Below are 14,999 nucleotides of genomic sequence, written 5' to 3'. Positions count from 1 at the left end.
GTGTTATACTTGTATAACTATGCATGTGACAAATAAAGAACCTTGAAATATAATTTTTGGGGGTAAGTAAATGGAAACTATATTTTTCTAATAATTCCTGGGACTCCTCCTGTTTTTTCAACTCGGTCCATCACAGATGTCAACAACATGATCGGATGTCACATGGTCACAGTTTCAACCACTGTCCAAACTGTGAAACCTAAAATTAGTTTTGTTTTTTTTGGCTTTTTTCTCTGCTCATTTTTGTCATGCTGGAGTATAAACTCCACAGTATTTATAAATCCATTGTTCGCCTTTGGACTTGACTTCTCTTCTATTGGTTATCCCTACACAGAAAAGAGAGGGGCGCTGGTGGCCATCGCACACTCGTTCTCTCTAACCTTCTTACTCACAAGGATCAGCACACAGTAAGCATTATAGCATAGAATAGGTCTTTATTGTCACTGTTACAAGAACAATGAAAGGCAGTTTGGCATTGTTCCATGAGTTTAGGGTTTAATGTAATACTTACACAATAGCGTAAGTATTTACACAGTAACACTGACAATTTTACATTAACACAAGAAAGATATGTACAAGTTATATATACATCTGCATACATACGGATACATTGAATGTGTGTGTGTGGGGAGGGGGATGCTGCTGTTGCACATCGAGTGGGGTGGGGGTGCTGTTGCTACTATAATAATTACAGTTTAAAAATGTAGGAATGTTGGTTGCAATATAGTAAAAATAAAAATACGGTCTATAAATAAGGTGTAATGTCCATGAGTGTTGGCAGTGCAGTTATCCTCCAATCAGGGTGGAGGTAGGGCATGTTTGATAGCCTGTGGGTAAAAACTTCTATTGAGTCTGTTTGTCTTTGAGATGATGGACTTGTAGCATTTACCAGAGGGAAGGGGGAAAGTGAGTGTCCAGGGTGCGAGGGGTCCTTGATGATGATGATGCTGGCTTTCTGCTGAAGTCTGCCAGTATAAATGTCTCTGAGGGGGGTTAGTGAGGTGCCAGTTGCCCGCTCTGCTGCCCTCACCACCCGCTGCAGTTTCCTCTTGTCTTCCGCGGTGCAGCAGTAAGTCAGGCTCTCGATGGTGGAGCGGTAGAAGTTTACTAGCAGTCTCCGGGGTAATTGGGCCGGACGCAGCTTCCTGAGAAAGTACAGCCTTTGTTGTGCTTTCCCTACCTGGTGGGAAATGTTTGTGGACGAGGTAAGGTTGCCGAGATGTGGACTCTGAGGAACTTAAAGCTTTCTAACCTTTCTACCTCCTCCCCATCAATGTAGAGGGTAGAATATCTCAGAGTAGGTTAATTAGGTAAGTATAATTTCAGGTTTTGATTATTTTTTATTTGATTCTGCTTTTGCTCTGCACCTGCTAAACTCCTTTAATAAAATACTCCGCCATTAAAGTGTAAATTGTTGACATTTCCTTTGTGAAGCAGTAAAGATAAAAACTTGAGAATTAATCTACATTAATATGAACAGCTCTCACTCCAGCAGTTTAAAAGTAACAGACCCTTGGGGCTTGGTCCAAGCCATTAAATTCAACCCAGTCAGTTACCAGGTACACAGATCTAGAGGTCAGCTGTCCTTAACGGGTGTGGCTGGTAGGACCAGGCCTGCAAAGCTACTCAAGCTCCCAGTTTTTAATCAAAAGAGGGAGGGTAGACACCCAAAGGGCTTCGATCGCCTCCCCCATTGTTTGTGAATGTTAGACAGAAAGCTTTTAAGCAAAAAAGTGCTTGTACTTAATACAAAAGTGCTTGTATTAAATGGTGTGAGTGGGTGAATGAGGCATGCTGTATAAAGCACTTTGAATGAACTGGGATATTACTTGAGTGTACTGATGCAGCTGCAATCACAGCATTGTCCTCTGTTCAGAAATGCTCTTTCCCGTTTTACATAAATGGCGTTCTGTCTTCTTGTTCGTCTGTTTTGTGACATTTGTTTAGGCTCATGTTGTTTGCTTTCCCGAATGATAGATCATGCATTTCTCCTGGCACGTAAAAGCATATGTTACTCTGTGCTGAGGGTTGGGCACATTTTAACGCTGGTTTAAGGTACAAATCAACTTTTAATTGTCCCCTATTACTAATGAAAATCTCACTATCAAAGTCTAGCATGTCCCCGTTGGTAAACTTGATTTGTTTTTTAACCAGGTTAATGTGATCAGTGAATTGTGGCACCTCTTGAGATTTAATTTTGACCAAAAGTCTTTGCCATTGTTAAAAATCTGAATTCCTGTGGATTTTTACTATTGTTTATGCCATCTGCATTTTCTTTTCAATATATCCACATACCTGAACTGATGACTTGGTGGTGTTCCAGGCTAGGATAACAGAGCGCTCTTTTTCACTTCCTCTATATACAAATTGGTGTCAGTAGGTAAAACTGGGGAACCCATGGCACATCCATGTTTCTGCCCGTTAGTACTGGCCCTTGTATGTCAAATATATGAAATGAAGACAGTTCCAAGAGCAGACTCACTTGAATCGGTGCTGATCCTGTTGCTGACGTTGGGACTAGCCTGTAATTTCTTACAAACCTTTGGGGCTTTCAAACCCCAAAACATGCCAAAAACTGGTCCACGCTAAGGATAAAGTCTTCGGTACAAATAGTGTATGCTACTAAGTGTCAGGGGGATTTATCGTCTTTCTGGGATGTTACCTGAGTCTTTGCTATTGCTGGTATCAGAGGCTGTAAATCCAAAACTATTCTACATATCTGTGGGCAGTAAAGGATAAAACAGAAATGTGTGTGGAAATTATACAATATACAATACTGGGGGTTATAAGCCTTAAAGATGAAAATAAATTCTAACATAAGCAAATATGTATCCACTAGTTAAATTTGAAGTCTAGTATTTCTTTTTATTTCCTCCACTAACTCTAAGAAAATTTACTTTTTAAGGAACACGGTTGAGTATTTAGTAAGTGAACTAAACAACTAAAGTTTTACCATATTGGTAAATAATCAGCTAAATTCCACCAACATCAAACTCTGATACAAAGTCAATTACAGTTACTTCAATGAGTAAAGCCCCAGAACACCTGCAGCAATAATCATTTCACTCACTGTCAAAGCCTCATCTCACAGTCTCATGTTAAGCTGCAGGCAGCTGCTGCAGTACTCTCCTGAGCGATAGGTGTCGCCACTCAGACAGTATCTCCACATAAGCGTCTCAGCTTCTTGCATAATACAGTGCTGCTCGCTCGTTGACTTGTTAGTTGTTCCCGTACACGACTCAGGGGGACGATGCCTTTCAGTCTGTGGCACCGTGTCTGTGGAACCGTCACCACCACAACAACATTTAGTTGACTCTGTGGATTCTTTTAAAAAGCAGCTAAAACAAAAGGCTTGCTGTTGAGAATGTTATATTGAATTAATATTTACTTAAAACTACATGCTTATTTTACTGTCTTTATTTAGTTAATTAATCATTTTTGTAGTCTTTTGTGTACAGTGCTTTATGACCACTTGTCTGTGAAAAGTGCTTAATAAATAAACTTTACTAAACCTTTTCTACACAAGCAAAAAAGACAAAACCAGAAAGCAAGACTTTGTTTTGTTGCAAAATGTTTTCCACAAACTCAAGTTTTCCAGCTGTTCCAACAGCTAAGCTTCTGCACTGGAGCCTGTGTTGTATAATTGAAATGGTAACAAAAACCAACAGGACACTTGTGTTTTCATGCCAGCTGCGGTGGCCACAGCACAACGCACCATGTTACAAAAATTGAGAGGTGCATGATGACCGACGTGCCTCAAAGGCTGTGTTGCACAACGCATGATATGATGTCTAAATCAGCACAAAACATCCAGTAGACAGACATAATGCCTCCATAAGGCCTGTCTGACACCCATCAATAAAAGCTGCCATCATTTCCAATATTAAGCCTTAATATCATTTGAATGTATAACATAAAAAAGAGGGGGAATTATTTACCTATCTACCTAGATAATTTTCTAAACATATTTTTTATTGTTATGTATTTCACATTTTGACTGGGTAAAGATTTAGGCCCCAGCCTCAAGGGGCCACTGAAGGAACCAGTTCTTCATATTGGATACGTATATCCTCCCCAGCATTGCTCTTTGGGTTTGACAAGTATACAACAAGCTGAAACTCAATATGAATGTTCATAGCTGAAGACTCAACTGATATTGATCCTAAAGTCGTTTCCTATCACACACACTTTTCACATTTCACTGTTCCTGCATGTCCACGATGACTCCTGGGGCTAAAATTTGTGAAATTTCCAAAACAAGTTCAGCAAACTACAAATGTACATTTTTTAAATCCAATTTGTTAACAAAAAGCATATAAAGTGTAAAATACAGTGCTACACAGTACCAGCTGTACTGTGTAGTACTGTGGCATCACAGCAAGAAGGTTCTCAGTGTTTTGCGTTCAGTGTTTTATTTGTTCCTGAGTAAATCAGTTTGGCTGAGATTAAAGTTACAGTTTTCACACAGCTGAATGAATGTCAGACTGAAAACGATTAAACAGAAGTGTGAGATGGTCGAGAATTTACTCTAAAAAAAAGAAACTTTTTGAATGCAGGATATTTTATTGACACAGTTTAGCAGGAGCAAATCAAAAGCATAATCAAATATTCAAGCAATCAAATAATTTGAATTATACTAATCCAACCAACCTACTCGGAGCTAATGCTGACTTTGTTTTGATCTTTAAGAGGAGAGCGGAAAGCAGAAATGGGCACGCCATGGCTACGATGCGCCTATCTCTGTGTGGATATAATCCAACAGGAGAGGAGCCCAGTTCTTGTTTCCAATCAGAAACAATGGAGAGAGAGAGGGAAAAAGTCAAAAATCATAAATTAAATTAGTGGGCATTGGTTGCTCCTGTAGTGTTACTACTACAGAATAATTCCTAATTTTCCACATTCCTACAGTCACACACAGACACTAATCTGTGAAGCTGGATCATGTTCACACACACAAAATCCAGAGAATAATTTTCATTACTCAAACTGCACTCATTCAACATATGAATCATAATTATATTCTTTATCTTTCATTAAGAATAAAGATGATTTACTATTAGCAAAAGCACATATTATGGCACGCTACATCATTTTAATCATTAAAGGCTGGGTGTTTACCCTCTCTCAGGTGATGGGAGGTAAGCCGGGGGGACTTCAGTCTGTCTCTTTCCCACCAATTGACTGTGGGTTCTCTTCAGGTACTCTGGCTTTCTCCCAGTGATATGCAGTTAGTAAGGTTAAATTAACTAAATTGGCCATAGGTGTGAATGGGAGTGTAAATGGTTGACCATCTTTGTATGTTAGCCCTATGACAGAATGGCCACCTGTCCAGTGTATAGCCTGCCTCTCACCCAATGGCAGCTAGGATGGGCTCCAGCACCCTATGACCTGGAGCGCAGGATGTATGCATTTAAACATGCTTTTGTTGCCAAGCCAGAGCAGAAGTTGGCTGCAATCAAAGTAATGGAGATCGTACCACCAGGATGATACATATTGGCTGCTGAAGGGAATTCAGTCATTCAGCATTACTCTCTTTTTATGTGCAGTACTGTGCAAAAGTTTTTAGCCACCTCATTTTTCATACTTTGCATCTAAGAATCCAGACGTTCATTCTTTAAAAAACAACAACTAACAATTATCTTCAGTTCTCCAGTCTTTCTGAAGCTCTTCAAAGTTTTTCTTTGGACATTAGCCACTTTTATTTGTTAAGCCGCCGTGGCGGGGTGTGATTTGTGGCTCAGTTGCAGGGGAGGGATGGACCAGTGGGTTCAGGGTGTGGTGTCAGAGGAGGCTGGCCCACACAGCTGCTGTCCATCACATGGTCATGCTTCCCTATTTCAGTAGGATGCCAGGACCTGACAGGGGAGTGTGTTGCATTAACAAGGTGGCTGGAAAGCTGCACAAACATTTAAATAGTTATAAATAAAGGAATTCACCTGTCTGTAACACTGTGTGCTCGGGTGCTTTCCAACACAGCTACTAAACACTGACCAGTGAAGCAATAAAAAAGTACCTAAGTCAAGGGATGAGCTACCATTGAGTCTACTAACAACAGAACACTTAGTAAAAAAGAAAAAAAATGATATTTATATATATATTTATACATATATTGGTAAATGGTAAAATGGCCTGTATTTGTATAGTGCTTCACTAGTCCCCTAAGGACCCCAAAGCGCTTTACACATCCAGTCATCCACCCACACATTCACACACTGGTGATGGCAAGCTACATATTGATTATAATTCTCCTCATTTTGAACCATAATGAGTGCTAAGGTGATGATGGAGGGTGACCGCAGCAAAGGCTTTGGCTTTGTGTGCTTCTCTTCTTCAGAGGAGGACACTAAAGCTGTAACAGAGATGAATGGACGTATTATGGCTACAAAGCCACTGTATGTGGCCCTTGCTCAGTGGAAAGAGGAGCATCAGGCTCATCTAACCAACTAGTACATGCAAAAGATGGCCACTGTCCGAGCTGTGCCCAATCCTGTCCTTCACCCATACCAGCCTGTCCCACCCTCATGGCAGCTATCCCACAGGCTCAGAACTGTGCTGTGTTCTCTGCCAAACAGCTGGCCCAGCTGGAAGTTCTGGAAGTGCGCCCTCAGCACTTCCAGAACATGCCGAATGCTATGCGTCAGTCAGCACCCAGGCCTCAGGCCTTAAACACCATCTATACAACCACCACCAACAACAACACCCAGGTCCCACACTGATGGCTGCTCAGCGTACACCCACACAGGCACTCAACCAGCGCCCTGCAAATGCTTCTGCTGCCGCAGCCCCAGTGCGTGCCAGTACAAATATGCTGCCGGTCTCTGGTCCTAGCAGCTGTCAGGAAGCCATTGTTTAGGAATGGAAACAAGGGGAAAAGGCTGAGGTACCCTGAATTAAACAAGAACAGGACTGAAAATCAGTGGCAATAGTTCTCATGGAGTGATGAAAATTTCTAATTTTGACTTAAACTGTTATCATTTGTGACACCAAAGACCCCACAAGTACACATTGTTGCAGTGTTAGTGATGTTTTTGCAGCTATCTAGCCTCTAGACAGCCTGGCCTCTTCTGAAGACTGATTAGCCAATCAAATTCATCCAAGAAGGCAATTTTTCGTGAAAAAATGAGCAGTACTCAACTGGCCCAGGAGCTCATCGATCCAGGGCATGGGATAACTGAGACACTTTATTCATGGTAGTCAACACAGAACTGTAGAGACCCATCTTGGGGCTACACCATACTCTCTGTGACTCTTCTATTTTTCTCATTTTCAGTCTTTCAGCCATTGGGGGCAGGGATAGCTCAGTAGGTAGAGTGGTGGCACCATTGTAAGGTCAGGGGTTCAAATCCACTGAATGGCTACCCTGAGGTACCCCTGAGCAAGGTACCGTCCCTACACACTGCTCCCCAGGCGCCCAGTGGCTGCCCACTGCTTCACTGAGTGAATGGGTTAAATGCAGAGGAATTTCCCCACAGGGATCAATAAAGTATACATTATTATTATTTCTTTCTGAACTATTTTCGTCTCATGCTCAGGTAACCTGTAGGGCCGTGAACTCATCGTCATGCCAGGTCCCATGTTAAAATGGTGCTCTGTCAGTGACATACGACTGGGCAACATACAACATTGTGTGGCTCCTCCTCTGTCCGACACTACCATCTCAGAGTCAGTGTCACCCATTCATTGTGTCACTACGAAGGGTCCTTGCCACTTGGAAAGTACACAGCAAATCCAGCATGTCCAAATTAACACTGTCGGATTTGATTTCAACACTATTAAAGTGTCTATATGGGTCCACACCAGAGAGTGTTAATTTAACTCTTTTTGGAGAGTTGGTACGTTAACTCTGATTTAGTGTTAAACACCAAATCTGTCTGGAGTTGATAATTTAACACTTGGTGTTAAGAGTTAATATATAAACTCTCAAAGAGTATTTTAGTTTAACTACGTAAGAGTTATCTTCTAATTCATTCTAAAAAATGGGAATTTTACTGTTCTGAACTTCTAGAAATTTCTTTTGGAAATAAACATTTACTAAAAAGACGCAATGGTTTTTGAAAAACATTTATTCTGAAAGATGTAACAGTATACATGTTCTCACTTTCATTAGAATTTTGTTTATCAAAAGGTCTGACATGGTAAATGCAAATAACAGCATTCTCATCACTTATTTCTTCAATACAATATGCATGTCCTTCATTCATCCCTTTGTGGAACTTCAACGCACTTCTGCTCTCCCCCATATTCCATCTTCACAAGCATATCCTGTGCGGAGATCGAATAAAAATTAGTTGACACTAAATAATGGCACAAATAATCCAGTAAACAATTGCAGCACAGTAAAAAAAAAAAAAAAAAGGAATCCTCTTTGAGCCATTACTTGTGTAAAGTATTTTCCCAAAAGACAAGGACACAGGCAACAGGTAATACTGAACTAAATGTAAAACCTCAACCTTTTTAATTTTTACCTAAACCGTGTGCACAAAACTCTGGAGGGATCTATGCTAACGTAGAACCCAGTCAGGACGTCTGCTACTGCTGTTTGCTCGTTTTCTTTTATGGGCGATCGTTTTCAGGCTTCAAGTAGCACCATTATACCAACATTTCACATTCTACACATTGTTTTAGGTGTATTTGACCAAAAGTTTGACTGAAAATTCACATGCAAGCTTTTTTCAAGGCTGTGGTATTTGCCCGCAAACAATACCTTTCAGCTAGCTAAAACAGAATATTATGCTATCAGCGAGCAACATGGCTAATGCCTTTCACACAGCTTTGTCTCAACTCCAAAGAGCCACAGAAGTAAAAGCTCATAATAATAATTGAAACAATCTTTGAAAAAATGACTTACCAAGCATGGCAAACAACTCAAATATGTAGAGCAAAATGTTCTGAAACGGCTTCACTTCAGCTTCGATTGGAGCCGTGCTGGGGGCGGAGTCTGTGAATTTACTCTGTTGGTGTCATAGCCCCTCTAGGAGTTCAGAGTTAAGAGGTCAAGAGTTAATGTTTCCATTGTAACACCTCCAGATTTGACAGAGAAACACTCATTTTTAACACTCGATTTTAACTACTATCATTTTACACCTCAGAGTTACATTAAAAGAATGTGACTCTGCTTAGAGTAAAATTAACTCTACTTTTGCAAGGAGACTATTAACACCAAAAAATTGAACACTTTTGAATTTGCTGTGTACCTTTGAGCTCAAAGAAGGAAGCAGTATTGCCTGATCCTAGACCCTCTGTTGTCCATGTGTTGCAAATTATCTTGTGATAACAATGTGTGTAGTTTTGCTCTCCCGTCCAGGACCTATTGAATTTTGCTCTTAGCTGGGCTTGGGCCTTCCTCCCAGTTTTTAATAATTAGGGTCAACACACCCTGTGTCTTCCTGCCAAACAGTAGATCAAGGGGGAACCTACCCAAATGCAAACAACCGAGGGTCTAACCAGCAATCCCAGTTGTGCTCATCCTCGTAAATGAACTTCTGAATCATGGACTTTGAAATCTTATTCAGCTGCTCGACCAGCCTGTCAATCTGAGGGTGATAGATGCTGATGCAAACATCTTTAATGCCCAGTAATTCATACAGTTCTTTTAGTGTGGGAGACATGAATGCCCTGGTCAGACAGTATCTTTTTTGGGATGCCGACTTGGGTAATTACATGAAAGAGCACCTTCGCCACACTCTTTGCAGGAATGGAGTGCAGGGGCACTGCTTCAGGAGATCCCATTACATAGTTCACTAGAACTGATGTAAAGCAATATCCCCAATTTAAATAAAAAAGACTAAATGTGTGTGACGTGGTGTGGTCTGTGGCTCAGCTGCAGGAGAAGGATGGGGCTGTGGGTTTAGGGGCAGTGCCAGGGAAGACTCCAGGGGAGTGTTTCTAAATGTTGGGGCTTCAGAAAATCAACACAGTGTCAAGCACCTTATCCACAGAGAAAGCTAAAAATAACTACACTAAAATAAACCAACCAGAATACAAATGTAAATAAGCAAGAACTAAAAAAGAGGAGTCACGATATAAAGGAGTTTAAAAATCTAAAACAAACAAACAAACAAACAGAACATCAAATAACAAGACTTCAGTAACAAAAACCCCTCAAAACTGGACCAAAGCCCAGGACCATATCAAGTTTTGACTTTAGAGCTTGTTAGATTTGCACAGACTCTTTTTTTTGTGTTGTGTACTATATTTCCATGTCTGTTTGCACGTCGCTGCACCTATTCCCAATTTTCAAAACATCAAGAGAAAAAGGGTGGCTCAAGACCTTTGTACAGCACTGTAAAATGACATTAATTCTATCTAAGACCTACCACATTAATGAAACATCCATTGTTTTTAATAAGCTGTACAAACAATAATGGTCTGGAATGTATTAGACAAAGTTGTTCACAGAACACAAGGACATAAACCTACAAACACAGAGGCCCACACAACACAACACAAAGAACACAAGTTCTTCTTCATATTAAGTCAAAATCAAAACCTAAGAAGTAGAAACCTTCACGGATCACATCAACTCAGTGGTTAAAAACAAAGTTTAGGGAGGAGGATACCAAGGATAATGGGTTACCATTCCTGGACAGTGTTGTGCTCATTGAAGAGGATGAAAGCCTCAACATTGAAGTTTACCAGAAACCCACACACAAGACAAGCGCCTACTCTTTAACTCCCACCACCCAACAAAAGTCCAATGGCAGGACATTTCTCTTGTCCAGATCAGGCTGGCTGTTCCACCTGATCACGCCCCTCCAGATCTAGCTGTCATTGTCATTGAAGTCTGTCGATACGAAGTGTGGCATCATCCAGAACCCCACCCAGCAACTCCAAGAAAGTTGAGTACTCTGAACTATTATTCAGCACAAGAAAACAAACCTTTTGTCTACTCGGAGAAAGCAAGAATACCCACTCTTGCCCACTGCCTCTAAGGGACACTTGAGACTGAGTCCAGTCCCTTGCCAGGAGCCTGGTTCTGGGGCCATTTTCAATATCAAGCCTAAATACTCTGAGCCAATAACTTTGGAAAGAAATTGGACTCAAAAGGATTAAAAATGTGTGTATGGTATGTTAATAAAGATTTACAAAAATGTTCAATCCACACACAAATACAAAGCAATTTAACCACATGTAAACTATTTTGCAAATGCATGCACCTAAACATGAATAACTACGGATCATTTACACATAATTTATGAAGTTCAACTTCACATGATTTTCACTTTCAAAAAGCTTTCCGTGCATCTAGATGTCTAAACTACATGTAACATCCTTCTCACTTACAACCTTAAATACGAGTGCACAAATTGCACAGGTCACATGCCCACGTGGGGACGAATTTCATGCTGCCAGCTTCACATAGACTCACAAATGTAAGCTGCGTTCAAGATCTTGCTGTCATCTGGCCTTCTTCTAAACAGAACTCTACTGGAAAACATAGATTTACCAATTACAGACACTACACAGTACCCTGTGAAGGTTGATATATATAGTTTAAATAAGCTGATGCTGTGGATGATAATGTATGCATTTATAACCCTTTTGAGCCAAAATTCTCTCCATAGATAACCACCTTTGTGTGTCTGCTTGGCCTGATTGACACTGTTGGCGTGTGTCTGATGACAGAATGTTGAACTTTCTTTGTAATACTTGGTATGAGTGAGACTTTCCAACTCAAAAGTTCAGGAAGGAAATTAGTATGAGTTGAAATTTTTTTTATGTCAGGTGACAACTAACTATGTCTTTCAGCTGTTAAAGCGCTACCTGCAACAAACTAATTTCTCAGATTCTCTTAGGTTAATTTATGCTGGCAGTTATTGGCTACACATGCTGGTTGGAGACAGGAACCAGATCAGGTTTGAGTCCACTGCTATGCTGGCTGGGTTGAGGACTCTTATCTCCTCCCTGCAGTCCTCCAATCATGGAGCCAAGGGTACTGCAGCTGCTGCTGTAGGTCTCCATCTGAGCTGCCATTCTCTTGCCAGGTTTGTCTTTCGGTGGCTGTGGCGAAGTTTGGTTCATGAGAAGAGACACTGGAGTGGTAGCCTTCTCGGTCAGACTCTGCACTGTCACTGATGACTGGCATAAGTACACATGGAAGGTACATTCATATTAGAAAAGATACATAGCTTTTTACACAATTCCATATGATTGTTATTCATCATAGTCGGTTTTAGTTTAGTTGTTTTTATTAACATAACACCGGAAGAGGGTTACAAGAATACCATATGACCAATCATATAACTGTCCCACTCTCATATTTTATGTTCCCATTAGTCCCAGTATATACTAAACATTAGCACTGTTTTCTGTAATCTGCCTGTAACACTCTTTTTCCACATTAAAACCAACGAATTGTGAATAACAAGGTTGGGAAATTTTCTGATCAATTTATAATGCGTACAAAATGCAATGTAGACAACAAAAAATAACATTAAAAGTATGTTTGTGATTATGGTGCTGTGGGGATATATTAATTCATTGCACCAGACTGCTACTGGCAGCAATACTGACTATGAGGTGAATCATGTACTTGCTATTAGATGATAGAGCTACACTATCTGTGTTATATAAGTGTCAGTAAATAAAATTATGTTAAATGTTTTTGCTCTCATAAATGTATTCAGTTCAATGCGTTTTTTGAAGCTTTTTAGCTATTCAATACAATTCAATTAAAATGTATTGATGCAGTGCCAAATTACAACAACAGTTGCCTCAAGGCGCTTCATATTATAAGGTCAAGACTCTACAATAACACAGAGAAAACAGAGAAAATGCCAAGAATCATATGATCCCCTATGAGCAAGCGCTTTGGTGACAGTGGGAAGGAAAAACTCCCTTTTAACAGGAAGCAACGTCCAGCAGAACCAGGCTCAGAGTGTGAGGGGAGGGAGCCGAGTTGGTTAATATGGAGAGCCAGAGATGAATAACAATTAAGAATGGGGGAGATGAAGAGTGGGGCACAATGAGTGAAAAAGGGTGAGCAAAAAAGAAACAGTCAGTGTATTGAGCTAAGAGAGGATTCAGCCCTGGCTATATCAACAAGGAAAGTCTGAAGCCTAATCTGAAAAGTAGAAAGGGTTCTGTTCTATTGGTGTGATGCAACAGTATGAGGTCTTTAGATTAAGATTCTATTCTGATGTTAAACATGGGCTAAAGAGGCAGGCCCAGGGAAGGCCGTCATCACACCGGGCAGTAATTGTGTAAATGGCCTGTATTTGTATAGCGCTTTACTAGTCCCTAAGGACCCCAAAGCACTTTATACATCCAGTCATCCACACACTGGTGATGGCAAGCTACATTGTAGCCACAGCCGCCCTGGGGCACACTGACAGAGGCGAGGCTGCCGAACACTGACCACCACCAGTAGGCAACAGGTGAAGCGTCTTGCCCAAGGACACAACGACTGAGACTGTCCAAGCCGGGGCTCGAACCGGCAACCTTCCAATTACAAGGCGAACTCCCAACTCTTGAGCCATGATCTACCTCTCCTATTTCAGCAGGTGCCAGGACCTGAAGAGAGGAGGTAAGCAGTGAGCAGGAAGTAGCACCAGAGATGAGTTGGGAGCTGCCGGCCTGCATGTGCCAAAGTGTTTGTGTGCAAAACAGTAATAAAAGAAACCGTACTTCACCGTGACCCTCTGGCTGTGTGTGAGGTCCTTAGTGCTCCAGTTGTGCCCAAAGCGAATCTGCGTGATGACGGATATGTGACCTGCACAACTGGTGGAGGCACTAGCACAAATGGTGGTGGAGCTTGCGATTATGCACTGGGAGCAGCCAGTGGCCACCCATAAAAAACACGTAGAACCAGTCCGAGAGCCAGACAAAGGTACCTCCCACAAAAGAGGAGGCCCAGTTAGTGAATATGGTGGTCCTGGAACAATTCATGGAGGGGCTCCCAGCGGGAATGGCAGAGTGGGTCTGCTGCCACCAGCCCTTGGATCTGGCGGTGACCCTGGCCAACGATCACCTAGCAGCACGGCCAGGGTCTCTAAGGGAGCTCCTGCAGCTGGAGGTTGGGAGCCGGGCAATTTCAGCCCCGAAGAGGAGGTTCCGGAGCATGTCTCAAGCTTGGCTATAGTTACTGCAGCTGCTGAACCGGATCCGCATCCCCTTCTGTTTCCACCCCCTTCTTCTGCTGATGCGACTCTGATTTGATTTGATTCAATTCAGTTTTTTACTCAGAAATATTATAATTATGATTTTTTATGAGTACATATCCATATTTTTATATCTATGTATAAAAGCAAAGCTGACACTTGTGAAACTTCATCAGAGGTGGGTGTACCCCTCTTCTTGATCTATAATAGCTGGGATAGGCTCCAGCCTAACTGTGAACCTGAATTGGATAAGAAGAAGATGGATGGTTGGATGGATGGAGAACACTGACACACACTGGAAGATGTGTTGCATTGGAATAGGAAAGAGCTTAGAAAAAGTGCTTAAGCAAATGGGTGTGAATGGGTGAATGAGGCAAGTTGTGTAAAGCACGTTGAGTGCTCAGAGTAGAAAAGCACTGTATATTAATGGTATATTTGTCAGGGTCCTGGGCCATGTTGGCCCAGTGTTCTTAGTTTCCTTGTATGTTTGTATTTTATTCCATGCTTCCCCTGCCCATTATGTCTAAGTTCTCCCCGTGCTCTCTCTTCCCCCTGTGTGCCCTCTATGTATTTATGAGCCCTCGTCCCCTTTCGTGTTTATTCCATGTCTCCCCTGCCTGTTACGTTGGTGTTCTACTCGTGCTCTCTCTCCTCCTGTACTTCCTGTTTCACCTCTCCCGTCAGTGTTCAGTTCACCCCGCCCTGTCTCGTTATGATTATCAGTGTCACCTGTGTTCCCCGTGTGTTCCCACTTCCCTCGTTAACCCTCTGTGTATTTCTGTCTGCGTCTCCCTCTGTTCAGTGTGACGTCGTCCCTCATGTTGTGTGGATCTCCTTGTGTCTCTTCGCGTATGTTAGTTTACTTTTCCCAGTTTAGTTTTGTATTTCCTATGTTCGGCC

The 14,999-nt window shown here is 41.6% G+C and overlaps 1 protein-coding gene and 1 pseudogene across 1 annotated transcript in view; one reads left to right on the top strand and one right to left on the bottom strand.

Moving 5' to 3' along the window:
- The first annotated feature begins 6,264 nt into the window (after window positions 1-6,264).
- LOC146551023 (polyadenylate-binding protein 1A pseudogene) lies at window positions 6,265-6,853 on the top strand (annotated as a pseudogene).
- Window positions 6,854-11,820: 4,967 nt separating this feature from the next.
- The window catches only part of LOC146551022 (uncharacterized), a 44,595-nt gene continuing 41,416 nt past the window's right edge, over window positions 11,821-14,999 (bottom strand). The window contains exon 9 of the mRNA XM_085259832.1: window positions 11,821-12,078. Coding sequence (XP_085115958.1) covers window positions 11,821-12,078 — 258 coding nt within the window. The remainder of the gene's footprint in view (window positions 12,079-14,999) is intronic.

The sequence above is a fragment of the Mchenga conophoros genome, linkage group LG20 (genome assembly GCF_057382185.1).
Source record: "Mchenga conophoros isolate Kocher_MC1m ecotype Shallow Benthic linkage group LG20, M_conophoros_male_GT1.1, whole genome shotgun sequence".
Lineage (NCBI taxonomy): Eukaryota > Metazoa > Chordata > Actinopteri > Cichliformes > Cichlidae > Mchenga > Mchenga conophoros.
The sequence above is the reverse complement of the archived record's forward strand: the minus strand, read 5'-3'. Positions and strand labels throughout refer to the sequence as shown.